The following is a 25,858-nucleotide window of genomic DNA, read 5'->3' as shown; positions in this document are numbered from 1 at the left end:
CATTTTTACTTGGAAGGGAACGTAGGGCCAAACTAAATTCAGCAGATCTGTAAGTTCTCATTCTCTATGCAAAAAGAACAAGAAACCTGTGTACCTATTTTCAGGAAGTGAGTCTAAGGGTTACTTGTTTACATTTCTTCCTGGCTGTAAAAGGGCATTCAAAAGACACACAAGAACACAATGGACTATCCCACAGATGACTGACAGTTGAGTATTGATTTAGGCTTGGGTGGAAATAATAGAGTCAGGTAGAAAAAGGTATATGTGGGTATTCTACCTTTTGGATGAGGAACTCAGTGAGGGAGAAGAATATGGATGAATTTGATTATATTCATTGGGGTGCTTTAGAAATAGAACATCTGAGAACTTGCGAGCCACTTAGGTGAATCATCCCCCTGTTCTCAACATGTGTCAGTAGGGTTAAATGCTTTGACATGCTAGACCGTTTCGTAGCCTCTCAGGTGTGCAAGAACAACACATGTCATTGGTGTAAGTTGTACTGGTGTCATGAGCAAACAGTCAGTTCTCTGGAGGGAGCTACCCACAGTTAGCACTATTACAGCATATCACCAATTGGTGGCAGGGGAGCTGGTAATACCCTGTTTGCATCAAGGAAATTGCTACCCTGGCATGAAACTGGCTAGAGCCAAGGACAAACATATGGTACCCTAGTGTAATTTATACTAGTATGTGGTTGCTACTGACTTTTTGAGGTGTTCCTTTGACTCAAGTGAAGTGACTTACACAAATGTGGGATTGTGTGTTGCATGTTCACTCCACATTTACTCTGAATTCAGGTGCATGACACTGGTATAAAACTACCATGTGGCCTCCTCACCTTCTCTTTTTTGGACTGTTTGTGGAACCACAGGGTCTGATCCAATATCAACTAGTAAAGAGACTTTTTGATTTCAACAGGCATTGAATCAGGCCCTAAAATAGTCTTATGACCATATACTCCCTACTTCTCCCACCCCTGTAACTGGGTCAGGGAGGGTCATGCTGATTCTGCCATGGAAGAAGTTGGCTTCTCAAGTCTGAGAAAATATATTGGAAACCAACACAAACCCAGTGTCCCAGTGGTATGTCTGACTTTGGGGAAAACCTATTCTTGCTGACGTGGTTCAGTCTGGATCTAGGCTCCCTAAACTTAAATAGTAAAATATGGCCAAGTATTTTTTTGGCCACCAGAGGGTGCCCAGATTGTCTAGAAAAGCACTAGAAATGTATCAAGATTGGTGAAAACAAATTTAGCTCTAGAGCACAAGCCAAGTGCTGCCCTCTGTTCACAACTAGCTCTGTTCACACCAGGCTTTAAATTAATCCAGCTTCATTTTGCTGGGCATTCAGCGTCTCCAAAACAAAGAGAATGCTTCATTTCAACTCCAGAATTCTTTATTCAGGGGGCATTTAGAAAGATGGATGTTAGTGTTCAGTTAGGGGTCAGTTCCAAAACTAGCAAAGTGACTGGTTCCCAACTTGGAACTGGTTTGTATGTGAATCTGGCAATCTTGTCTCTTCCTCTCTCCACATCCCACCCCCTCCTCCCCCACCCCACACACATATCTGATAGTTATGAGACATTTAAAATGGCCATCTGTCTCTGATAGATTCTCAGTCTGTCTTCCTCTTTATTGTCTCATGTAGAATTTGTGCTACATCCAGCCAACCTCAACACAGGTCCCTCCCCGCTTATGTCTTTTGACTCTCTCTCCAGTTCCAATGAATTTTTTTCTGTACCCTATTCTTATGTCTGATCTCTAAATTCTATGGCATCATTCTCTTGCTTGTTCGGTTTCCACCAGCTGGTGCTATTTGATATGCTTATCAGAGTCACAGGATGCAAACTTGTGGTACCCCAGCAAAAAACTAAGTGCAAAGTGTGGATGCAGTCTTCTCCCACCAAAATTAATGGAAGCGCAAAGTACTCAAGACCCCATGATGAGGTTAGAAGGGTCAAATGTATGGCTGGCCCATGGTTCCTTTGCAGCATCATAGCTAACACAATTTTTTTAGTGAGTAGGCTCCAGCATGGGGCGCATATACAGACCTCATGCTACCAACACAGTATCCCTCTCCACTCCCACCATCCAGCAGAAGCTCTCAGAAGAACTAGGAGAGACTCCTCCCTAGCTTGCTCCTGTGGCCATATGGCTGAGGGCAAGTGAAACTCGGAGACATCCGAACCCTAAGCCTCTGGGCTTGGGCCTGCACGTAGGATACCTGCCAGATGATTTGGAGACATCTGAAGCCCCAGGTGGGGGTGGAGGATGTTTGCCGATAGTAGGGCCATTTATGATTCTTGATTGACTCATGGATTTGGAATTGATTTGGCTGATTTGGCTTGGAACACAAAAAAATTTCATAAAAAAAAAGGAAACCCTCAGAAGAGTAGATCTCGATTGTGGGAGGAGAGCTGGGAAGGGGAAGCCAGCTCAGCTGTTCTTAGGCCACTGCTATTAATTGATTATTGTAACTATTAATTGATTATTAAACCAGTTTAGGATTAGGAAAGTAGAATGACCAGGTACCATACTAGCTCAAGGATTTATTCCCCACAATAAGTTTTAATGCTTACTACTATGATGGGACTCCCCTTATTCCCCATGGGATTTGAGTCTGCAGCACAGAGATTCTTTTCCAGCCTTACTTTGAGGTGCTACTAGGAGGCTCAGCTCAAGAAGCCATTTCCCCTGACATTCAACCTCTTTCTATATTCCCTAGTCAAAGACCCTTTCCTTGGTTCAAACTCCAATCCAGACTCCAATGTGGTGAAAACCAGAAACACCAGTGGTTTGCAAGTTTTTGAGGAAAATGTGAAAATGTCAGTAAAAATTTTAGGAAGAGATTCATTTTCCTCAGAATTTTCTATGGTAACAAAATTATGTTTGCTGACAAGCTCTGCTCCTGACTACATCTCAGCCTATTTCCTGCTTTATCCTTGTCATGAGGTGGGGGGTGGGGGGCCCTCAGGTCAAGCTCCCACGGTTTCCCTGTTACTCCCCCCTGAAGGGCTGAGAGGATAGGATGTAACTTCCTTTGGCAAGACCATTGATGGCCAGATGGAGAGGTGTTACTGATATGTAATGCAAGAAGCACTCCCATTAATACTTGGGCTCCTGTTTGTGCAGCCTTCAATACAACAGTCAGTCTTAGGGCACCCTGAACCAGCTTGAGCCATGTGAGCTACTTTCCCCATCTGTATCGCACCTTGTGCCCATACCAAAGCCATCCTCAATATCCTCCTTATTTCATAAGCATCACTTTAAGATGCATCTGAGCTTTCCACGAGGAACTGATCTGCAGATGACTTGTCTCTGTCACTCCTTATATAGGCAGTAGAGACAGGAATTGGGGTTCAGACAGACGAGACATTAGGGACAAGGGATTATGGGATGGTGCTGATGGACCTCCTGCACTGAGGCATGCGTGCTTGAGAAAGTTTCACACACACATATTACAGGACAGGCATGGAGATGAGTGGGGGAAGGTTCATCTTTATACCTGGTAGTCCAGTAGAGCTTCCAGACTGTACTGAAAGACTGGTAGGATAGCTGTTCTGCAGATATGGACTTTAGGATAACCTTGAGTATGTTAACTAGCAGTTCATAGAGGGCATTCATGGCTTAATCCATGATGAAGTTTTGGATCTGGATTTCCCCAAAGTTTAGGGTGTCTAGGCAAAGTGGTTTTTTTTCAGATAATCACTAGTTTAAAGACTTCAGGGAACTGTACTTTGGCAAAGATCAGGGCTTTGGGAGACTAATCATCTGCCTTCCTAGGAGGATGGAGGAGTGGCAGCATTGTCAAAATTCCTAGAAATGGCCATGAACATACTTCTGTGGATGCACATAGCATCTTAATTGGTTATTGTAAGTCTCCCAGCCACGTCCACCCTTCACAGCTGTATTTCCTAGTATAGGGGGAGGGACAGAGAAAGACAACTCTTTATTAAAAGGAAGGGGGCTTCATTTGTACCAATTATTCTCAAACTGAGGTAGAGGAAGCAGTCATTTTGGCGTTTACTTTTTTTCCCTTTTACATTTGTTGTGTTTTTTTTTAACACACTGGAGATGGCTGAATATCACACAAGTGCCCTGTCAAGAGAGATATTCAATAAACACTTGACACCCATGCTCAAGAATACATGGCCCGTGGCAAACATGAATTATTCAACCGGAAATCAAGTTAATTTTGCTTCTTACTCAGAAAACCAAGACTTTCTTTTTTCCTATTCCCCGCCACCCCTTGCTCTTTCTCCATTCTCTACCTCTTCTTTCTTTCTTCTTTTCCATCTGGCTGCCTTTCTAAAACAGGAGAGAATTAACACTCTAACTGGAGCAATGTACAGTAAAAACATCATTAAATAAACTGTAAGGAAACACAAATAGAATCAATATGAAATGGGAACTATTGCCAGGAGCTGGTCTTATCTTGATGTGACTTCAAATTTCTTGATTCAAATTCCAATCCAGTTTAAGAAGTGTAAAGTGTTTAGCATTCTCAGAGATACTTATAGACCGATCTCAGCTCTAGAACTTGGAACATAACCCCCCAGAGCTTTAGTCCCATTGAATTCTATGGAATAATCATATAAACAAGGTAAAGCAACTGGCTGCTTAAGAAGGTCTCATGTTGACAATAGGCTAAGAATCACAGGCCAGGATAGAGATACATTAGTGGAGTTGGAAGAGCGGGATTGGAACAGCAGGGGATATTACATTGCTGCCATATGTCCCCAAGCCTCCATGCTGCTTCCAGTCCAGTACTTGGTATGAGGTACATTTCCAGACATGTCACTTGCATTTTGTGGGTGATGGGAGGCACTTACTAACTAATGAGTGATGCTGATTCAGCAAGACTGCTAATGCGGAACTGGTGGCAGCAGCAAATGCAGTAGCAGTTGCCCATGTGCATGACCATGGTAGGAATAAGTGCTGCCTGGGAGGGAGGTGTATGTGGAGAGTGCTGGCAGTCCCTTCCCTTGGGCACTAAAGTGACTATGGTCACTGGAGACTGTTGGGATTCCACATCAGTCACATCTGTGCCAAAGGCAAACCCAGGGCATCTTTCAGCTTCCTGCTGATCTGCACCTCTAAGGGTCACAGGACTTTGCAGCTCTGCTATTTTCTTGACTGACCAAAGCTGCCACATGGCTGTAACATAAAGCATTGGTTTTAGAGAGCATCAGGGTAGCAGAAACTAGCTGCCCAAACAGAAATCAGTTGGCTCTACAATGAAAACCATGTATATTTCTTTTTTAAGGTAATGTTAGGATTGGTGTAAGATACTGGCTTAGGGAATGACCTTCCTTTTTTACCCACAGAGCCAGGTGTACGTCTTGGGGGACAGTATTGCAGTCACACCCCTTTTCTCCCACTGCAACTGCTGTCCCCAACTGACCTGGGTGCAGGAGGAACCCCAGAGCTACTCCTGCCCAGATTCAGCAGCAGGGTGCAAGAAGCAGTTGCACAGGGTACCAGGCTTGGCTGGGGACAATGGCAGCAGTGCACAGGTTCCTCCTTCTAGAACCTGCTCCTGGCCAGGGGCAGGAGACACCTGCAGGGTAGCAGTGGACAGAGAGCACATAGAAGGGTGAACCTGCACACTGCCACTGTTGTCCTCTGTGGAGCCTGGCTCTCCACACAGCTGAGCTACACAGCAGGTCTAGGATTTCCCCCCCATGCCTAGGTCAGCCAGGGACAGCAGCAGTGGCAGCAGATGAGTCCCTCTCACCCTTTGTGTGCCTGCTTCCTCTCCAGTTCCACATTGTCTCCTGACAGCCCAGAAACTCCTGCCAGACCTTGCCCCACTTCCTTTTGTAAATCCTTGCTCCACCCATGCACAGAGCAGGTGCAGCTTGGCATCAATATTATAAGTATCTCCCATATAGTAGCAAGAGATCCCAAGGAAAGGGACCCTGTGAACCTTACTGATGTTTTCTATGGGACTTTCTGCTCTTCTCCTTTCTCCTAGTGGGAAGTGTGACAGAGAAGATCACAGGGGGTTGGGGAAATGCTAACTGGAGCCTACCTGGGGACCAATATACAGGAAAGCTTCTTCAACAATGAAACCAAGCAAGCCACTCATATGGGAGCTGAGAAAATATCTCCCCTTCAATGCAACAGGTGGCCAGTGATCGCAGCAGAAGGACTTAGGTGCCTGTACACTAATGCCAGAAGCATGGAGAACAAGCAGGAGGAACTAGTCTTCCTGATTTCCACTGGGCACTACGATCTAGTAGGGATCATGGAGCCCTGATGGGACTCCTCTCATGACTGGAGCGTAGCCATAAAGGGCTATGTCCTTCACAGAAGAGATTGGGTAGGGAAGAGAGGTGGGGGTGTTGCCCTCTATGTGAAGGAGCAGTACACCTCCCTATAGGCCAATGTTGGCCCCAAAGAAGAACAGCTTGAAACCCTCTGGGTCAAGCTCTGGGGGAGGCACGGCAAGAGAGACCTGACTGTAGGTGTATACTGCAGGCCACCTAACCACGGGGAGGAACTTGATCTAGCATTTGCCCATGAACTAACGGAGGCCGCGCATGCGCAGGACATGGTTGTCACAGGTGACTTCAACTACCCAGGCATCTCCTGGGAGGAATGCTCGGCCATCTTGGATCGATCACGATCTTTCCTGACCAGCACTGAAGAACTTTTTTTGACTCAGAAGGTGCACAGGCCAGCTAGAGACAATGCAGTTCTTGACCTGGTCCTAGTCAAAGGGGATGGCCTGGTGACCAACTTAAACATAGAGGGCAGCCTAGGCAATAGTGACCAGGAAATCATTATGTTCATGGTCTGTTGCAAGGCTGACAAAACAGATACCAAGCTCGAAGTCTTAGACTTCAAAAACACAAATTTTAACAAGCTCAGGTCACTAGTAGAGAATGCCCTGAGAGATCAAGGACCACAGGTAAAGGGAGCATGAGAAGAATGGCCGTTCCTTAAGGATCCAGTCCTTAAGGCTCAGAGAAAATCCATTCCCTTATGGAGAAAAAGAGCAGAAGGGTCAAAACACCCTCCTGGCTAAGCATGGAAGTTATAGTTTTCCTACAGAAACAAAAAGAGGCGTACAAACAATGGAAGCTTGGAACAGCCTCTAAGGAAGACTACTTGACAATGGCCCGCACTTGTAGAAAACAGATTATGCAAGCTGAGGCAGAAACTGAACTAAAATTATGTGCAAGAATCAAGGCAACAAGAAGTCCTTCTTTAGCTACATAGGGAGTAAAAGGAAAACTAATGGGAATGTGTGGCTGCTGCTCAATGCCTCAGGATACCTGGTCACTACCACTCAGGAAAAAACAGAACTCCTGAATGACTACTTTGCCTTGGTCTTTCACAAGACCAAGGGGAACAACATGCCAAGTAGGGCACAGAATGAGCAGGATGGGATTGATACCATTCCCACCATTGCCATAGAACTGGTATATGATCAATTAAAGAAATTAGACGTATATAAATCAGCAGGACCAGATGAACTCCACCCAAGAGTGCTGCAAGAGTTGGCCAAAGTAATTGCAGAGCCTTTGGCAAAGGTCTTTCAAAATCATGAGCCTCTGGAGAAGTACCAGAGGACTGGAAGAGGGCCAATGTTGTGCCCATCTTCAAGAAAGGGAAGTGTGAAGACTTGGGAAACCACAGGTCAGTTAGCTTAACTACTGTTCCAGGGAAAATCCTAGAAACATTCATCAAAGAGGCTATATATGACAAACTTGCAGAAGGCATGATACTGAAGGACAGCTAGCATGGCTTCATTGCGGGCAGGTCTTGTCTGCCCAACCTCACTTCTTTCTATGATCAGGTGACTCATCACCTGGATGAGTGAAAAGCAGTTGACATCAAATACATTGACCTCCAGAAAGCCTTTGACCTGGTATCCCACAAGGTACTGATCAGAAAACTGGAAGATATTGAGCTCAACTGCAGGACCATCAAGTGGGTGTGAAACTGGTTGCAGGGTAGGACACAGAGAGTCCAAATGAATGGATCGGTGTTGTCCTGGTGAGAGGTGGGCAGCAGCATACCCCAGGCGTCGGTTCTTGGCCCGGTGCTGTTCAATATCTTCATCAACGACCTGGATGAGGGGGTGAAATGCCCATTGGCCAAGTTCCTTGACAATACCAAGATATGGGGTTGTGTGGACACACCCGCAGATAGGCTCCAGATACAAGCAGACCTAGACAGGCTGGCATGTTGGGCAGAATGGAACCAGATGAGGTTCAACATGGAGAAATGCAAAGTGCTGCATCTGGGAAGGAAGAACCCCCAGCACACCTACAGGCCGGCATTCCTAACCTGACCAGCACTGCAAATGAAAGGGATCTGGGGGTAACAGTAGACCCCAGGATGAATCTGAGCCGGCAATGTGATGCAGTAGCCACTCAGGCCAATAAAACTCTGGCATGCATCATGCGTCTCCAGTAAATCCAAAGAAGTGATTCTCCCACTTCATTCAACATTTGGTGTGGCTGCAGCTGGAGTATTGCATCTAGTTCTGGGCACCACACTTCAACAAGCATGTACTAAAGCTTGAGAGAGTCCAGAGAAGGGCCACCCATATGATCAGGGACTTGCATGGCAAGCCATATGAGGAGAGGCTGAGGGATCTCAGACTCTTCAGCCCAAAGAAAAGAAGCCTGAGAGGGGACCTGATTGTGGCTTACCGCTATATCAGAGGCGTACATCAGGGACTCGGTGAACAACTGGGGGCGCCCTGGGGGAAAACTAGAAACAATGACCACAAACTCCTGGAAGATAGTTTCAGGCTGAACATTAGGAAAAACTTCTTTACAACTAGGGTGTCCAGACTATGGAACAAGCTTCCCCCAGAGGTGGTGCAATCATCTACCCTAGAGGTCTTCAAGAGAAGACTGGACGGTCACCTGGCTGGGGTCGTCTGACCCCAGATGTCTTTCCTGCTCATGCAGGGGGCTGGACCCAATGATCCTTTGGGGTCCCTTCCAGCCCTATGATTCTATGAATAACAATGCACAGTCTTTAATTTGGTTAATGTTGTTAATTATTTTATGACTCCCTTGCCTCTTTTCCCTGGAAACGTCCCCTGATCAGGAGTAAGAGTCAATCATCTCCTTCCTTTCTTCGTCCTTTCCTCTAAGTATTATTTTTAGTGCCGGAGTTTCCCCTTCTCCTGTTGAGTGGCCATTTACAGCATGCAGTGGTTACTTGTGAGGTCAGGACTGGCTGTCAGCCAATCAGAGCTGAGCAGCTGGGATCTAATAGCTCAGGCGCCAGCCATTAAGGAGGAAGGATAATATAGGTCATCTGTGACATCATCTCTCGGAAAGGTGGGTTGGGGGATGAGAGATGGGGGAAGCAATCATTTAAATTTGGAGTAGAGATAACTGGAAATTTGGGCTATCAGAATAATGGCATAGAGGAAGATATGGGGATAAATATAGATATAGTTTCTGTAAGAGAGAAAATGGGTGAAGCTTGCAGAGAGTGAGAAGGAGAGAGGGATAGAGAGCAGCAGAAAGACTGAAAAGCAGCAGGCTTGTGTGCTCTGAAGTGGGATGCATTTTGTTATGCTATTGAGGGTGCCAAGGGTGATGGCTGGTGCTCCGGTTGCATGGCTTCATTGTGAGAATGACATGGGATTGTTAGGACAAATGTTCCCAAAACAAGCAAGGAAACAACAAGCCCCTCCCTTCAGTTCCATATTCTGGGAACAAAATATTCTTCCATTATCTAGACGGCTCCTCCAGTGCCCCCTTTGTATAGAATGCCATGCCTGACTCCCTTCTTCCAACTCCCCACTGTTGCTGCCACTCCATGGCTCTTTATTTTCACTAGCCAGTTAAATCACCCCCTGGATTTCCCTGGACCTTCAAACTATAACTCACAAGTGGGTTGCACCTCCCATTTGTGACATCAGCCAGTCCAAGCAACAGTCTGCATTTGCACTTGGGAAAGGTGGATGAGTAGAAATTATTCCCTCAAATTATTCCCTCCTTCCAGGGCTCATCTGGGCTGATGTCATGACACCTCCCATCTTTCTTAGGATCATGTTAGCATACAACCTTGCAGCATTACAATTTTCTATTGGCCAAATCACAAAGCAAATGGCTGGATGTGGCTGTTTCAGATTTCTTCATATCCTTCCCTGACCTATACCCCCACCCAAAGGACTTACTCTTTTACTTACATTGAGACTCCTCCATGTCCCTGCAGGCTTGGCTGTTGCCTTTCCACAAGGTTTTCTCAATGTGCATGATTCCCAATGTCACACAGCCTTGCTCTGTCATTTCCAGAGGGACTTGTTTTTCTTTCTAATGCTGGACCTGAGGGAATCCAAAGAATAAGAAAGGGGAAGGAGCAGAGTATTGCCTGAAATAGATGCAGCAGTTTTATATGTATGAGAAGAGGAGAGAGGAGAAAGGGTGTTCCCCTTGTTAAATATTTACCACCCAAGTCCTGGTTATGTGATATTTCCTGCCCTCTAGGAATTCCTAGCTAATGTAATTAGTGCCCAAAGTACTCAGACATATAGCAAAATCCTAGCAGGCAGAGCCCACACAGCCCTTAGAACCTCTTGTTCTCAAACAACTCGAGACTGGGACATCTTGATTGAAGGTGAGCAACCCCAAAAATGTTTGAGTCAAGGTCTACTGTTGTCTCAACTGCTGTGTCATAGACTCAAACCTGAACCTGATCTCCTCTTCTCTCTTGATTCTCAGAGGAAGAGTTTTCACTACAAACATCTAAACCGAGTTAACCCTTTTCCTGCCAATATGTATTCACGACATTGGGTTGTGTTTGGTTGTACTCCAAGAAAACTGACTGAAACAAGAGGCTCAGATTTCCTTCCCAAACCATTAGCTGTGCTGTTAGTGCATAGGTTCTGCTGTTTTTGTGCATTATTGAAGAAGGGCTCCTGAGTCTAATAGGGCAGAACTCATTAATACACATTCAGTTTCATTTGTCTCCTTCCTTCTTTAACCCATTGAACTAAATAGTGTAATTTCCTGAACTTTCCCCTTTGAATTATTTCAGCATTGGTCTGTCCCCACTGGTCTGTCCTACAGGGGACAGCTGCTTATGGGATATTGGGCAAATCTAGAACTCATTCTCTATCTGTAAAATGAAAGTATTAATCCTTTTACTCCCCACCTGTGGTCTGCCATGGATAGTTAGCTTGTAAGTTCTTTGAGCAAGGGCTGTCACTCACCTTGTATTTATACAATGACTAGCACATGGGGCCTTGATCTCAGACAAGGCTTCTAGGTAGTACTACATCAAGCATGAGGTTAAGAGTAAGGTGATTGTAGAATGTGGGCAATTCTTACCAGAGCTCTTGTTTCTACAGTGTGTCACAGTTGATGCTGGTGGTGCCTCCTAAAATCAACACAGTAGAAGACCTATCATTTATGTCTGAGGTTGATGGGTCACTTGCTCTGAAGGATTCCTTGTGTTTGCAAGTGCCACAGCAGATGATGCTATGTGCCATAACTTGTGCAGCATATTCTGACGATGGAAACTCACTGCAGCTCCTTCCATCCAAGCTTGTTTCACTTGCTGAAGTGCCCTTGTGAGGAAACCTCAGGTCCCATTACAAAGGTCTGGTCTGGAAGGGCTGAGCCAGAGTGCATGGAGGCATTTGATTACATTATATGTGTGCTTCATCTCAATCGCCCAACAGATGACAATGAGAACCAATCTGGATGGCAGCAAAGGATCTTTTCCTCAACAGCTGCAGTTCACCGGCTGCACTCCTCAGCCAGTCACTTCACACGCCAGGATAAGGCCCCAAAGGATTACAGGACAAGGAGAGAAGAGAGTATTTTGCTGCCCAAAGACAATGCCTCTTTGTTTCCTTCTTCATTGAACTCAGGGTTATACAGTGACAGGTGCTAAGCTCTGTCATTCTTACTTCCTTGCTCTGATAAAACTTGTGCTGAAGTCAGATACATTTATAGCATTTTAGAATTATAGAAAAACGTGGCTGGAGTGGGACCGCAGGAGGTCATGGCAGGATCATCTCTGTCTAAACCATTTTAGTCAAGTGTCTGTCTAATCTGCTCTTAAAAACTTCCAAGGATAGAGATTCCACAGCCTCTCTAGGTAATCTATTCCAATGTTTTACCACCCTCATAAGTAGAAAGTTCTTCCTAAAATGCAACCAAAATTTCCCTTATTGCAATATAAGACCATTACCACTTGTCCTGTCCCCTGCAGCCAGAGAAACTAGTTTATCACCAGCCTCTTGATATCTACCCTTCAGGGATTTAAAGACTGTTTTAAAATCCCTCTTTAGTTTTCCCTTCTCCAGATTAAATAATCCCAATTTTTCCAACCTAATCTCATAACATGTCCATAGACTGTTAGACAGCTAACACTTTTTATTGCTCTCTGCTGGACTCATTTCAATTTGCCTATTGCTTTCTTGAACAGTGGTGTCAAGAACTGGACAAAGTATTCCAGGTGGTACTTTTTAAAGGACTTTGCCTCATTTTTTTCACGTGCAGGGGAATGGGGTGATAAATCTGAGTTTGTAATGGAAAAATACCAGCAGCAGGGACTAGACCATATCCCCCAGTGGAAAACACTTGCCCATTGAAATCAGGCATGCCCTAACTTTCCAGAAGTGGGCTAAAACAAGCCCTTGTGCCACCTATATGAGCTTGACATGAGAGTTCCTAGTGTAAGTTATACAATAGGAAGGTCTTAGGTACTCTTTGGCTGCATGAGTAGATATACTTGATACACTGAAAGGGTTGCATGAGCATATCAGACGAGTCTTCCTTACTTTGCACAGGCAGCCTATCAAATATTTAACAGGCCGCCATAGGCAATTACATTAGAGGAGATAGTTAAACACCCCCTACCCTAGGGCACCCCCCTGCAATGTAAATCAAACAAATTGGACTCTTTTCACAATTGACACACACGATTTTACTTACTGTAAATAATTTAGTATTAAAAAGTAGACATACACTTTGCCCCATCTGTATTTTCTTTTCTCTTGCTCTCTTCTTCTCCACTGAGTTGGATCGGCATGGACTCTGGGCTCCTAATGTAGTAGATGGAGTGGGGGAATTTTGCTGCCTGGGTGAGCTGTTAAAAGATTCCCATTTTCTAATGGAAGAAACCACATTCAGGAAACTCACAAAGTTGCCCATTTAAAACAGACCTAGATGTTCCTTGCCAGCAAACACCAAGGGAAAAGAAAAATTCTCCCCCTCCAGAAGGGGCCCTCCATATATTGCTGGCTGGCACATCTCAGGGATTGCAGCAATCTCTCTATAAACTTGGATGAATGGTTACACTTTTTAAATTAAAAGCTATCTTTCTTGATTAGGTGCAGTGGGGTTTTAATAAGGATTTTTACAAGCTGGCTTGAATCATTTGTCTGCATGGATAGTCTTATCTCCTACACCTAGAAGGTTAGATTTTTTGTATTAAAATATGCAGTGATAGTCAGATTGATAAAGACGGACCTCATCGACAGTGGAAGCTTCTGTTCCCCTTACCCCCTCACCTGATCATTTTGAAAACACATTGTTTTTAAGATGGGACTTGATTTATGTTAGCAAGACTATGGGTGATACAATACAAAGAATTTAGGCTTAATTCAGTCCAGCTGTAATTCCAATGTATTCAATAGAGCTGCATCAGGGTCACTTTAGCTTTAGTTATGGGGCACTTCTGACCTCACACTAATTTTAATCAAAGGTAACTCCATTGACTTAGATGGAGAAGCTCCTTAGTTACACTGCTGTAACTGAGAGCTGAATCAGGCTAAGTTTAGTGCATCAACTCTGAAAGGCTTATGGTTTGATCTTCAGCACCTGTGCTCCTGCACTCAGGCAAGCCTTTTAAACCACTCCGATGTCCCCTGTGTTCAGTACCTGCCATGTAGAGCTGGTTACAAGTGTCCTGATTAGTTGCTTTTTCCCATAGAAAATGGAGATCTGATGAACCTACCCCGCTTTGTCTGAAATATCTTGGATCTCATTTTTTGCTGACAGCAAAGGCTGGGTTCCTGCAGATACTGCCCTAATTCCTGGTGGATTACCTTGGCTTTGGGGACCCAGTGCTTCTGTGGTCTGCAACTCCGGGCAGCTATACCAAGTGAAGTGCCTTAGGGCTGGGGCTCCAGCTATTCTAGGCTCTATGGCTTTGGAGCGGATGCATAAGGTGAACAGGTCTAGCTCAAGATCCAGTGCTTCCTTGTTTCCCAACTCCTGGTCAGCCAGCAATGCCTAGCCCTCCAAACTCCCCCCCTCCCCAATCCATGAGCCAAAAGCATAGAAACTAGGCCTGTGCAAAGTGGCTAGTATTTGCTTTGGATTCAAATTTGGCTGATTCAGGAGACAGTGATTCGATTCGATGATTTGAATCACTGTCCTGAATCAATTTGGCCGAATTTAATTTGAAGATTTGGCTGCTGCTGAATCTCCAAATCACCCAGGCCCATCCCCTGCCCATTCTCCCAGCCCCTGCAATGGCTGCCCTGCCTGCCCCAGCTCCTGGCATTTTGCAAAAAAAAGCCGTGACTCACTGGGTGCTGAAGAGTCGGAGAGCTTTGAATTGATTCGGAGCTTTTTATTGGTCCCCTGATTTGATTCAGATTTAGAGATTCAGCCACGGAATCAGGCTGTATCTCCTCCAAATCGAATCACCACCTGAAGCTTCACACAGCCCTAATAGAAACCCTCGGTTCTACACGTCTTTGAATTCCGGACAGCTGTTCAGTGAAAGTGACATTCTGAACATTTTTGCTTTGGTCAGTTTGGACTGAAAACAAACAAAACCCCCAAATCCCTTGAGCTCTAGAAATCCTGCTATTGGCCAGTTTCTTAACCATGGGTAGGTGCAGCCCTGGGTATATGGTTCATAGGAAACAGAGATTATCTGGAGCATAGGGCTCCCTGGCTATGCAGACATCACCCCCCCCTGCCCCCACCATGATAGGTGCTAGTAGAAGAGCCTCCATAGACCACCTATGCCAGTTCTAAGACATCATGAGATATGTTCGCAGGATTCATTTCTGCCCCATTTATGACTTCTTTGCCCCACTGACATGACAAGGCCTTGATCTTGAAACTTCCTGGAGTCTCAGGTTCAGATCTCAACAGAGGTGGCTCAGTGCTTCATCTGTTGAAGGAAATGAAACGTGTGCTATGTACTTTACTTCATTTGGGTACTGTCCCTAAGACTTGGAGAGTAAAGATCCTGACTACTCTATGTTGGTATTATGCTGAAAGAGGCCAATGGCTGCCAGCACATATGTATCATGTCTAAAGACAATTGCAGATATTATTCAAGCCAATGAGGGTACCAAGGATTCTTTTTTCAGGCTCAACAGAAGGAACAATCAAGCCTTTTATGTAGTAAAAATAGGTAGAATTTGGAGGCAACCACCCTGAGACCACATGACAGTCATAGCTAAGCTCCTTTGCCTGATAGGATCCTTCTGATAGAAAGGCAAGAGAGAGAACTTTTAATGTGACCCTTGGAAGAGGCAGAGAGACAGGGATTCTTGGGTACACAGCTCACTGGAGTGGCAGATGTGGGGATTTCTAAATAAGGAAACTGCCTACTGCTGTTTGTTGCTAGTGAATTCAGGGAAAGATGAGCATCCTTTTAAATAGGATTAAATCTGACCCCTATCACTGATATATCCTCCCATGGGAAACCACAACAAGGTATTACTTTGACAAAATTCTTAGGCCAAAGACGCAACCGCAGCATGAAAAATCCACTAGCTCTGAATTTTAAGCATTTTTCTTAGTATTCTTTACTAAAGCTTCCTTGTCCCTCTGATGTTGTAGTGTATATTGGTTAGCTACCAGGATATTAGACTCTACCCCAGAAGTCACTGCATTTCTGAGTCATCAGATTGTGAGGTTCTTTACTCATATTTTATTCAATCCCAGCAGAAGTACCACCACCACCACCATTATTTTCTTTCCATGGACCCCTGAACTTATGCTGCTGCATATTTTTGCATATCTTAGTTTTAAGATATCTATCTTTGTCAGAGGGATCTGCCAAACCTCTAGCAAACTGGATGGCTTTCGTGTGTTATGTCCATAGTGTACCTGCTCTTCTAGCTGATTTTGACTCAATCACAGTGTGCTTTTCTTTAAATGTTATGGTTGCATCCTTGTTGCTACCTGGAGAGGTTGTGGAATCTCCATCCTTGGAGGTTTTCAAGACCTGGCTAGACAAAGCCTTGGTTGGGATGATATAGTTGGGGGTGGTCCTGCTTTGAGCAGGGGGCTAGACTAGATAACCCCTTGAGGTCCCTTCCAAGCTTAATTTCTATGGTTCTGTGATTCTATATTTTTAATCTTTTGGATGTTACAGCACATCATTTCTGAGCCCAGCAGGATAAACCTTAACATGGCAGAACCACAAGGTAAGCTTACATCCAAAGATGTACGCATCTGAAAATCAATTTAAAATCTTCACTGTCTTCAATATGAGTAGAGATCAGCAATAAGAAAGATTATGCTTATTTTGAAAGAGAAATTGTGGTATTACAAGGGACAGGAAAGGAGAAACACATAAGTTGATTACAATAACCAGTTCAATTGTCAATGTAAAATGGGTTTATGCCAGTTTTGCAGTATGGAATGTGCTTCAAAGTAGCCAAAATGTCTCAGTGAACCTGGTTTCCTATTTGATTGTTTTTGCAAACAAGTCCAAAAAGCTGCCCCTCTCTTTCTAAAGAAATCATTCAACAACAGAACATGTTCTCCTATGTGTAGTTTGGGGTCTGCCACATTGTTGCCAGGTATTTATGGAAGATACAGTGTAGATTAGTATTTTTATATGCAGATATGAATGCACCTAATCTGTGCAGAAATGTTAATCCCTTCAATTCAAATATAGTCAAAGATGCTAGTACTGTCCTGGCACTGCTCGGTAGTTCTCCGTGGTGCTCCAGCAAAGCTACAAAGGTCTTTGCCGGAGTGGGAATCTCTTCACAGAAATGACCGAGGAATGACAGGGAAGGCTCCACATCAACATGAATTTCCCCAGTTGGTGCCATCTAGAACTTCAGCAGCACTCACTTTTTTGCCAGAAGCTGTGCCTGTGATACCTGCAAAGGGGGTCTTGCCTCAGAGTTTCCTTGCAGCAGTCCAGTGCATCTACTAATATCATTTGAGCCACAGCTGATGATTATGAACTGTGCTGGGACAGAGATCATACTAGTGACTCCAAATTTAGACATGAGAAGAACACTATACTCTTCACCCAGGGCCATTTGAGATCAACCCAGTACTAGAGGTATCTGACTCTAGCAATGATCCTAGCCTGCAGTAGAGAGCTGTACTGCATGATGCAGAAGTAGTGGAATGGAGACAATAAACACCATAAAATAGGTAAATCTTTCCCAGTATAGGGCTGGCCCCTTCTTGCCCAATGAATCTGTTGAGTCCTAACTGCTGAAGGGAAGGCAAGTCATGTTTCTGTGTCTTCTCCCTCCACCACAGGGAGAGGACAGGATGGTGACAAGCATCTTAGAGCTATGGATTATCAGGGTTAGGGGTGGGACTCACAGTCCACCAACCAAAGGTGGCTGGAAGTGTTTCTGGCCTTTGCTGCTAACTGGATGTACAACAATAATCTGTATTGTGAGTCTCAGTGCCTGAACATCCTTCTGATCAGAAGAATCTGGAGACTCCTGCTTAATGCCTGTGATTCAGTCTCTGAGCACAGTTTAGAAATTAAAACAAAACTGATATTTATTGTTTTTTAGGACCCACAGAAACAATGTGTCAGGAGTTAAGTGTAATAAAAATGTTCCTAGACGTGTGATGGTTCCTGATTTTGTGTCTAATTCTGCCAACTTTCTTTCATGTCACCATTGATGATATGCTCAGTGATGTTAGCCCACACAACTGGAATCAAAGTGAAGAAAACCATGCCTGTAGATTTTAGTTCTACTGGAATCACTGGAGGTGAGGAGCATTTATGTGTTGCTGTGTTTGTGTGTACACAATTGTTCATGTTGTGACAAAGTATGTATTTGTATATGTGTTTGCATACATGTATGTACTTGTATATGTGTGTGTATGCATTTATGTGTTTTGCATGTTTGTATGTATGTATTTGTATACGTGTGCTTTATGTATGTGTCTGTATGTTTGTGTGCACATTTACATGTCTGTGTATATTTAGATGTAAACATCTACATGTAGGTATCTCTGTGTGTATGTTTTTTATATGTGAAATCAGTGTTTACCACACGGGAAGGGGCAACACAACAGAAAAAAAATGTATTTTCTTGTTTCCTAATAAGTTTGTCAGTAACTTTTTGTCTCCTGGCGCACTAAGATCAGGCCCTATGCTTCCCAACACCCAAGCAGCTGGGGACCCTGCTGAGGGAGCATGCGGAGCCACTGCAGAGAGACAGGCTCTCATCCTATTCTGATACTACTGCTAGTCCAACCAACATGTAGGTCTGTGGTTATGTGGAAGCCTCACCTCATTACACTTGGTCCACACTGTGTAATTCACGTCTGAATCTGAACTGTGACTTCCCCTACATATGGGCATATTCAGATGCAGAGTTTTGGTTCAACTCATGACAACAACAGTGGCAAGCCACAAAGTCAGAGTCTCCAAGTTGGTTAGATCCAGGGTTCAGGATCCTTATATCCAGCATCCCTGGCTGGGGATGGAATTGCTGACATGCAGAGAAGAAGGATAGAGAAGGGAAGATGGGAAAAGGGGTATCCCACAGATCCTCGAGACAAAACAAACAAGCTAGCAATAGCAGGTAACAAAGAGTTAATCATTTCACAAGCTATTAGCCCTGTAAGAAAGAGAGTTCCTGACCACACTGCAGAACTCCAGGCAGTGAGAATTCCCCCTTGCAGTCATTCTCCAGGAGTCTCTGATGTAAAAGGGAACGCAGCACAAACCTCTTGCCAGTGACTTTCCTTTGCTCATCACCCAATGCTGCAATCTCTTTGCAAGCAGTGGATACAAGAATGACTCAGACAGTTGTGCTAGTGAAACACAGGGGGGGAAAGAGTTCTCAGTTCCCACAGGCTCTGTGTGTTCATGGACATGGAGTAGCCATGTTTGCAGGGTATGACAATAGTCCCATCTGTCCTATACAAATGCATAATACTCAAACAAGTAGGCCTGGATCAAACACTGTTAGTTAGCAGTTTTATTTAGGATGGATCCTAAAGTCAATGCCCAATCTGAATGGCTAAGTCAGGCAAGGCACAAAGCAGATGCATGAATAAGGGAGAAGGATCCTTCCCTCTGAGGCTGCAAAATGGAGACTCTCTGCAGTCTGCAGTAGCACAATGACAGGGATCATTTAAGCAATACTTCAGGTGCTCCCTTCCATCCTACGGATGCTGTGGGAACTGCCACAACTGATCCTACAGTTCTCCCATGCCCTGCCCTGTCCCTGTTGTCCACTGCTCTCTTGCTACAGATACTTCCCAAAGGCTCCTGGCCACAAGGGACAGTGCATTCCCAAAGCCCACAATTTCTGTCTTTGTGCTCCAGCCTGGCAGAGTTTTTCTGTCAAGGATGTTCCAGAGTCATAGGGCTGGAGCCAGGATTTATGGTTAGTCTTTCCTCAGATACAATCCCTATGGATACACAAGCTATGATAGGCTAGATAGATATATTTTATTGATTCACTGCACTCTTTATTGGCCAAGAACAATCCAGTGGCTGGAGACTGGATTGTATCACTAAGGTCTCAGGGTAGTTTAGGGGTCTGAATTTGGACTTCCCCAGTATGTGCATGTGTTCATGCCCTGAGACCATCTCCGGTTTGGGTTTGGTGCTGTTCCAGCCAATTAAGTTGTGTTCAGTTTTTCCTTTTGAACTTCCCTCTCTAGCTGCCTCCCTCCACTCTGCTTTTCCTCCCTTCAGTTTTTAAAGCAGATTTTTAATGCACCCATTTTTCCAGCTCTAATCTTTTCTATTCAGCCCTCTCTTGCTTCTGCTGTGGCTAGATGAGGAACCAAGCTGGTGCAGCACTGACATGGGAGGCCTCTGAGGAACACTTTAGTTTTGATGGGATCCATCTGATGGCATTCTGCCTTCTGAATTTTCTTTGAACTCATCCACCATCATGATGTTAGGTGGTGCTGTGTTGGTAGGTGGCCAGCAGAAGCCCAGCAATACTAATGACTTGTTTGCACCACAGCTCTAGATGCCACAAACACTCCTGTGAAATGTATTGTATGCTTCCACTGTTGTAAGAAGACACACTGTCCTGCTGCAGTTGTATTTTTTCTGAGCAAGGCTAAGCATTTTTTATCCTACACTGGCTCACCCTGTATTTCTGGTATGGAGCAAGCACTAGGGAAGCACCTGTATCAGTATAATCTATCCTTCCCAAGCACTCACAACATCCCTGCTTAACCTGAGTGACAACTGAGTGCAGTATCTCTGTTCTCTGTCAAAACATACCTGCTTCCATGAAGGACTGAGAATATTTAATGTGGGCTGAGCAAGGCTTGGGTTTGCTAACTTCCCAGTCCAGATCAGACCCAAGAGCATTATTTCCATGTACATTTTAGCTGCCTAGATCAATAGATAAATAGATAACCATGATGAGCCTTATGATACCACACTACTCACTTCAGAAGAACAGGTTACAAATAAATAACCAATATTAATGTATTTCAGTTACATTTATTTGAGTAGGTAAAAGTGCTGTTGAGACATTTTTTTCAACCAAAATTAATATTTTGTGGGGATTTTTCATTTTAGCTGTTCTAGTGCAGGTTTTTATGGACAACATGAAGACAAAGGTCAAGAATACTATTTCCATTTTTTATTTCTAATTAAAAGACCAAACATAACTCGTAATACTTTTTGATAAAGGTGAATTTTGCAAAATTCTCTTTAAGAAACAATTTGTCTTTAAAAAAGCATATATCATACAATAAAAAATGTTCACCATGTGTATGTGTTTAAACTACCACTAGTTATTTTATGAAGCTAACCATTCAGCACTATATTTTTCATTACAGTCCATCACACATTAAAAGAAGGCTGAATGCAGTCAGTATCAGTCATGGATCTGTGTTGTAATCATTATTCCTCATATTCTGAAACCGAGAGAAAGTTCTTATTCATATTCCTCCCTGCTTTTGTGACTGATCTCATCTGGGTTTTTTGAAAGCCTTGATTTTAGAAAACATGATAGCACCCTTTTCCTTTTTTAGTGAAAAAAACCCAGCAATATATTTTGGTTGCGACAGATTCTGTCTTACAAAGAATACTGAGCCCTTCAAACACTGCATTATATGCTTACTTCTCTTCAGCTGGGTCCTGTGAGTAGTAACAAGTCACTGAATCGATTTGGTTCATCCTGAGAAATGCACAACCCCCCAAGAAATACACTAAATAAAATTTGTTTTTAGCCACAAATCCATTTTATTTTTACTATTCACCTATTTTCAGATATTCTGAATTTCCAAGGATTTGATTAGTAATTGTTATGAAGAACCTCCCAGGATTGTTTTATTGCGACTCATTGCACACGCTCACATCAGTAATTTTGTGTTTAATCTAACTAGATGCTTATAACCAGCTTTTCTTGGGGATCCAGGAAATTAAGCTCGCTTTAACTGAATTGCCAGCAGTGTTTCACGGTCAGGGGAGGGGCTGTTGGACACTGGGTTAGTTTTATGCCCCCTCCTCCTCCCCATTTGCTCTCAAGTTTAGGAGTCACTTGGCTTGCACTCCGGGGCACTGTAACTGTTCCACTGCACAATGGGATCAAAATTCACTCTAAGCCACCTGACTGCCTTCTGTTGTGAGAGCGATGGGGAGAGGCAGAGGGGTGGGGAAGGCTGTAGCTTTGCTGCCAGTGAGATCACAGCCTGCTACTCCCCTTGTTAGGGGAGCGGTGGGACGAGGGGGAGGAGCCTGCCACTAAACCCTCCAATCGGAGGTGCTGGGGGAGGGTCAGGGTAGGTCTATAATGCCATTGATACTGTGATCAGAAGTCAGACAATAACAACAGACCCAAAGAGCAAAGCTCAACAGATCCCACCTGCTCATGCAACAGTGGCAACCTGGTGCCACTGCTTCTCTCCCTCTCGTTTTCTCTCTGCCTCTGTCATCATGATGTCTATGAACAGCAAGCAGCCTTTCAGCATGCATCCCATCCTGCATGAGCCGAAATATACCCACCTGCACACCAGCTCAGAGGCCATCCGGAGAGCCTGCCTGCCAGCCCCGCAGGTAAGCCAGCCCAACATCCCAGCAAGACACTCTGGGATGAGCCGCTTTCTCACCCGCCGCCAACAGCCTCCTCCGGGGAGTTTGCTTCATGGGGCATCTCCTGCTACCTGCCTTTCTCTTTGCTTCGGCTAAAGAATGAAAGCTACAGAAGTCCTTGACAGCAGGCGGGCTGTTTCCGCGGACTGACTTGGGGGGAGGTTAGAGATCTCTCTGAACTGGAGATCTGGCTGTCTCCTCAGAATTTCTTCTTCTTTTTTGAGTTAAAAAAATTGCTTTTTTTAACAGACAAATTCAATTCATCAGAACCTCCCGGTCTAGACAGGTGATGAATTTGTCAGGCAGTTCGAGTCCTACTCATTTATTTTCCCCTACAAGGTATATCGGTCCTCTGAAGGAAAGGAGTGTGTATAGGGGGGGGGGCAGACAGCTGGCTGGGAAAGATGGTGGGTTAGGAAATAAGGCGACTAGTTCTTTGGCACGGGTTTGCAATGAGAAAGAAACTGTTTCCCCCTCTTACCTGGCCGTGGTTTTGCAAGTGAGCTCGATTCAGTTGCTCCTTTAATGGGTGTAGGTATAGTTTGGGGAGCACAAGCTACAAATCTCTGCTTCTGGAGCTCGCTCGCTGGTGAGGAAGTGGGGGCTCGCCAGCAATTGTTCCCGACTCCCGCCCCCTGCTCCCCTTCCGCACCTGAGAGCCTGCGCCCTCGCCTGCCCCAGGCAGCGCCGGGACGATGGCGGCTATCCTACTGCTCTTGTTTGTTTGTTTGTTCCTCCAGATCCAAGGCAATATCTTTGCGGGCTTCGATGAGACTTTGCTGAGAGGGGCTGAAGCCCTGGCAGCCGTGGATATAGTATCTCAGAAAACCCATCCTTTCAAGCCAGATGCCACTTACCACACCATGAGCAGCGTCTCATGCACTCCTACCTCCTCCTCTGTTCACCTGCACCACCCTTCGGTCCTGACCACCCACCATCCTCACCATCACCACCACCAGCCCTCGCAGGGCTTGGAAGGGGAGCTCCTGGACCACCTCAACTCTGCCATCCCTCTCGGGGGTGTCCCTGGACCTGATGTGGGCTCCACGCCCTCCCATCCGCATTCCCACATGTCCGCCATCAACCACATGGCCCATCACTCTCAGTCTATGAACATGGCTCACCCGCACGGGTTGGCCTCCCACGCTGTCATCTCAGGACCCGAGACAGAGACAGACCCCAGGGAACTGGAGTCCTTTGCAGAGCGGTTCAAGCAGAGAAGGATCAAACTGGGAGTGACCCAGGCGGACGTGGGCTCCGCCTTGGCGAACCTGAAGATCCCAGGCGTGGGCTGCCTGAGTCAAAGTACCATCTGCAGGTTCGAGTCCCTCACCTTGTCCCATAACAACATGGTGGCCCTGAAGCCCATCCTGGAGGCTTGGCTGGAGGAGGCGGAGCGGGCGCAGAGGGAGAAAATGACCAAGCCTGAGATCTACACGGGTGGGGACAAGAAACGCAAGCGCACCTCCATAGCTGCCCCAGAGAAGAGGTCGCTGGAAGCCTATTTTGCTGTTCAGCCCAGGCCCTCTTCGGAGAAAATCGCAGCCATTGCGGAGAAGTTAGACTTGAAGAAGAACGTGGTGCGGGTCTGGTTTTGCAATCAAAGACAGAAGCAGAAAAGGATGAAATTTTCTGCCACCTACTGAGAAGGGGCGGGAGGGGAGAGAAGAACAAACAGCATCACCTCCAGATCAGACCTCCTGCCTCCCTTTCCCAGCTCCCGCAGCAGAAACCAGGCAGTTCACGTTTTCCTGTAGTTTACTTCTTAAAAAAACAAAACAAAAAAACGGGGGGGGGGGGACCACCAAGAACTGATAACTTCTCCCTCTTCTCGAGTCCGCGATTGTCTTTGCGAAGAAAGGAACTGATCATGCTACCATGGCTAATAAAGACTTCGCTTTTTAAAGAAAAAAAAGAGCAAACAGCAACACACAGGAGAAACTTAGACAACTGTACAATAGTCCTGGTGAGTGAAAAAGTCAGGTCTCGAGCCTTTGTTTGAGAGAAGACTTTGACCCCCGCTCCCCTTATTAATCCCTCTTCCACTGACTATTACAAAATGTAAGAGGAGAAAAAAAATCAATGAAACTTGAAAAAAGATACATGTTTATTCCTCTCGGTTTCATATCCACATTCTCTTCCTCTCTTTTTCTTTTTTCTTTTCCATTTACGAGTGTAAATATGTTCTTGAGATATCACTGCACAGATGTTGGAAAGTTCTGTTCTATCGGGTTTCTTTGCTGTATAGCACGTCATTCATGTCAAACTCTCTTTATTTAAACAAGCATTCACTTGAAGGGCTTCCCCCACCACACACACACCACACACACACACACGCATGGTTTTCGTTGGCTTCTGACTAATCTAGCAACAAATCCATCGCATTTTTGCAATAACTGTTCTGTTTCTACCTCATCAGCTGAAAAAATAGGAAAAAAGAAAAAAAAAGAAAAGAAAAAAGAGAAAAAATAGCACGCTCATAGATTCATGGTTTGTTTGGAAAATTGGGGATTTATTTTGATTTTGTTTCACTTCAAAATTTAATATCCATTATAATTTCACTGTAAAAATACGCTTCGACAATCAAATCATTAAATCTCATATTTATGAAGTTTCCCCTTGAAATGAGGAAAGCAGTGGTGTATCTGGGCAATTTTCTTTTCACGGTAAAAAGTTCGTGGATTTGGCTTATGAGTTTCTCTCTACTGCACAATTGAGTAGTTTGTGTGCGCGTGTTCTATTCCAGGATGCATCGACCCAGGGGAAAGTTTTATTTTTTTGAAAGGTCTAACTTATATGTAACTTAAAAATTCACTATGGTTATCAAAAGTTATTAGTAAATAACTTATTATTTTGCAAATATTTAACTCTGCACTTTCTAAGGCAAGAATAATTTTTGCTTTGCATATTTAATAGAGAAATTTGCCTCTGTTTCCTTTTTTAATGATAATTTAATTTCGTTGTGTGTGTGCTGAATGAAATTTTGTGTCTCTGTATGCTACAGAATTTCAAATAAACCATGCACGTTTTACCTCACCCATTCCTTCCTTGTGGACTTAATAGAGGGTAAATGGAGGGAACCATCTTCAAACAGAAATATCCCCTTTTAAGCAGTCTCTTAAATTGGGTGTTTCGCTCAAATATTTCAAACTGTTTGCTGCAAGGTAGCTCCTTTAGAAAGCAAGTGTGTGTGTGTGTGTGTGTGTGGGTGGGTGGGTGGGTGGGTGGGTGTGTGTGTGGGGGGGGTGGGCGGGGGTCTTAGTACAATTGATTTTTACATTTCCCAAGTCAACAGCTTGTTCTTTAATAACCCAAGTTGCCTTCTCTTTGATTCACAGTCGCATTCGGAGCCACGATATTTCTTTAATCGCTTGCGCTGTGATAATGACAGAAGAAACCCCTACGCAAACCGTTTAAAACTGAACAAACGAATCTACGTGCATGTAGCTACACAAGGTTTAATTGTTCCTCAGAAATCCATGCAGCACCTCCACCCTCTTCCTACGATACACACTGTCTTCCTCTGATCCTGCTTCTCGGAGGAAAAAAAGGCAGTTTCACCATATCAAAAAGCCTACAGGATGCACAACTTAGATTGCCCTCTGGCTAAC

At 44.6% G+C, this 25,858-nt stretch overlaps 1 protein-coding gene across 2 annotated transcripts in view; it reads left to right on the top strand.

The window, feature by feature from the left end:
* LOC102571755 (brain-specific homeobox/POU domain protein 3) overlaps nucleotides 1-25,283 on the top strand; it is a 63,644-nt gene extending 38,361 nt beyond the window's left edge. Inside the window, exons 2-5 of one of the 2 annotated variants that reach the window (XM_059733112.1) lie at nucleotides 16,338-16,389; nucleotides 17,861-17,938; nucleotides 22,109-22,211; nucleotides 22,988-25,283. In XM_059733112.1, coding sequence (XP_059589095.1) covers nucleotides 22,125-22,211; nucleotides 22,988-23,893 — 993 coding nt within the window. In that variant the 5' untranslated portion in view covers nucleotides 16,338-16,389; nucleotides 17,861-17,938; nucleotides 22,109-22,124 and the 3' untranslated portion in view covers nucleotides 23,894-25,283. Of the gene's footprint in view, nucleotides 1-16,337; nucleotides 16,390-17,860; nucleotides 17,939-21,953; nucleotides 22,212-22,987 lie in introns of those variants that run through there. The other variant, XM_006261430.4, reaches the window with a different exon arrangement.
* The last annotated feature ends 575 nt before the right edge of the window (nucleotides 25,284-25,858 follow it).

This window comes from Alligator mississippiensis, chromosome 8, assembly GCF_030867095.1.
Source record: "Alligator mississippiensis isolate rAllMis1 chromosome 8, rAllMis1, whole genome shotgun sequence".
Taxonomy (NCBI): Eukaryota; Metazoa; Chordata; order Crocodylia; family Alligatoridae; genus Alligator; species Alligator mississippiensis.
This window is presented reverse-complemented; position numbering and strand designations above follow the sequence as displayed.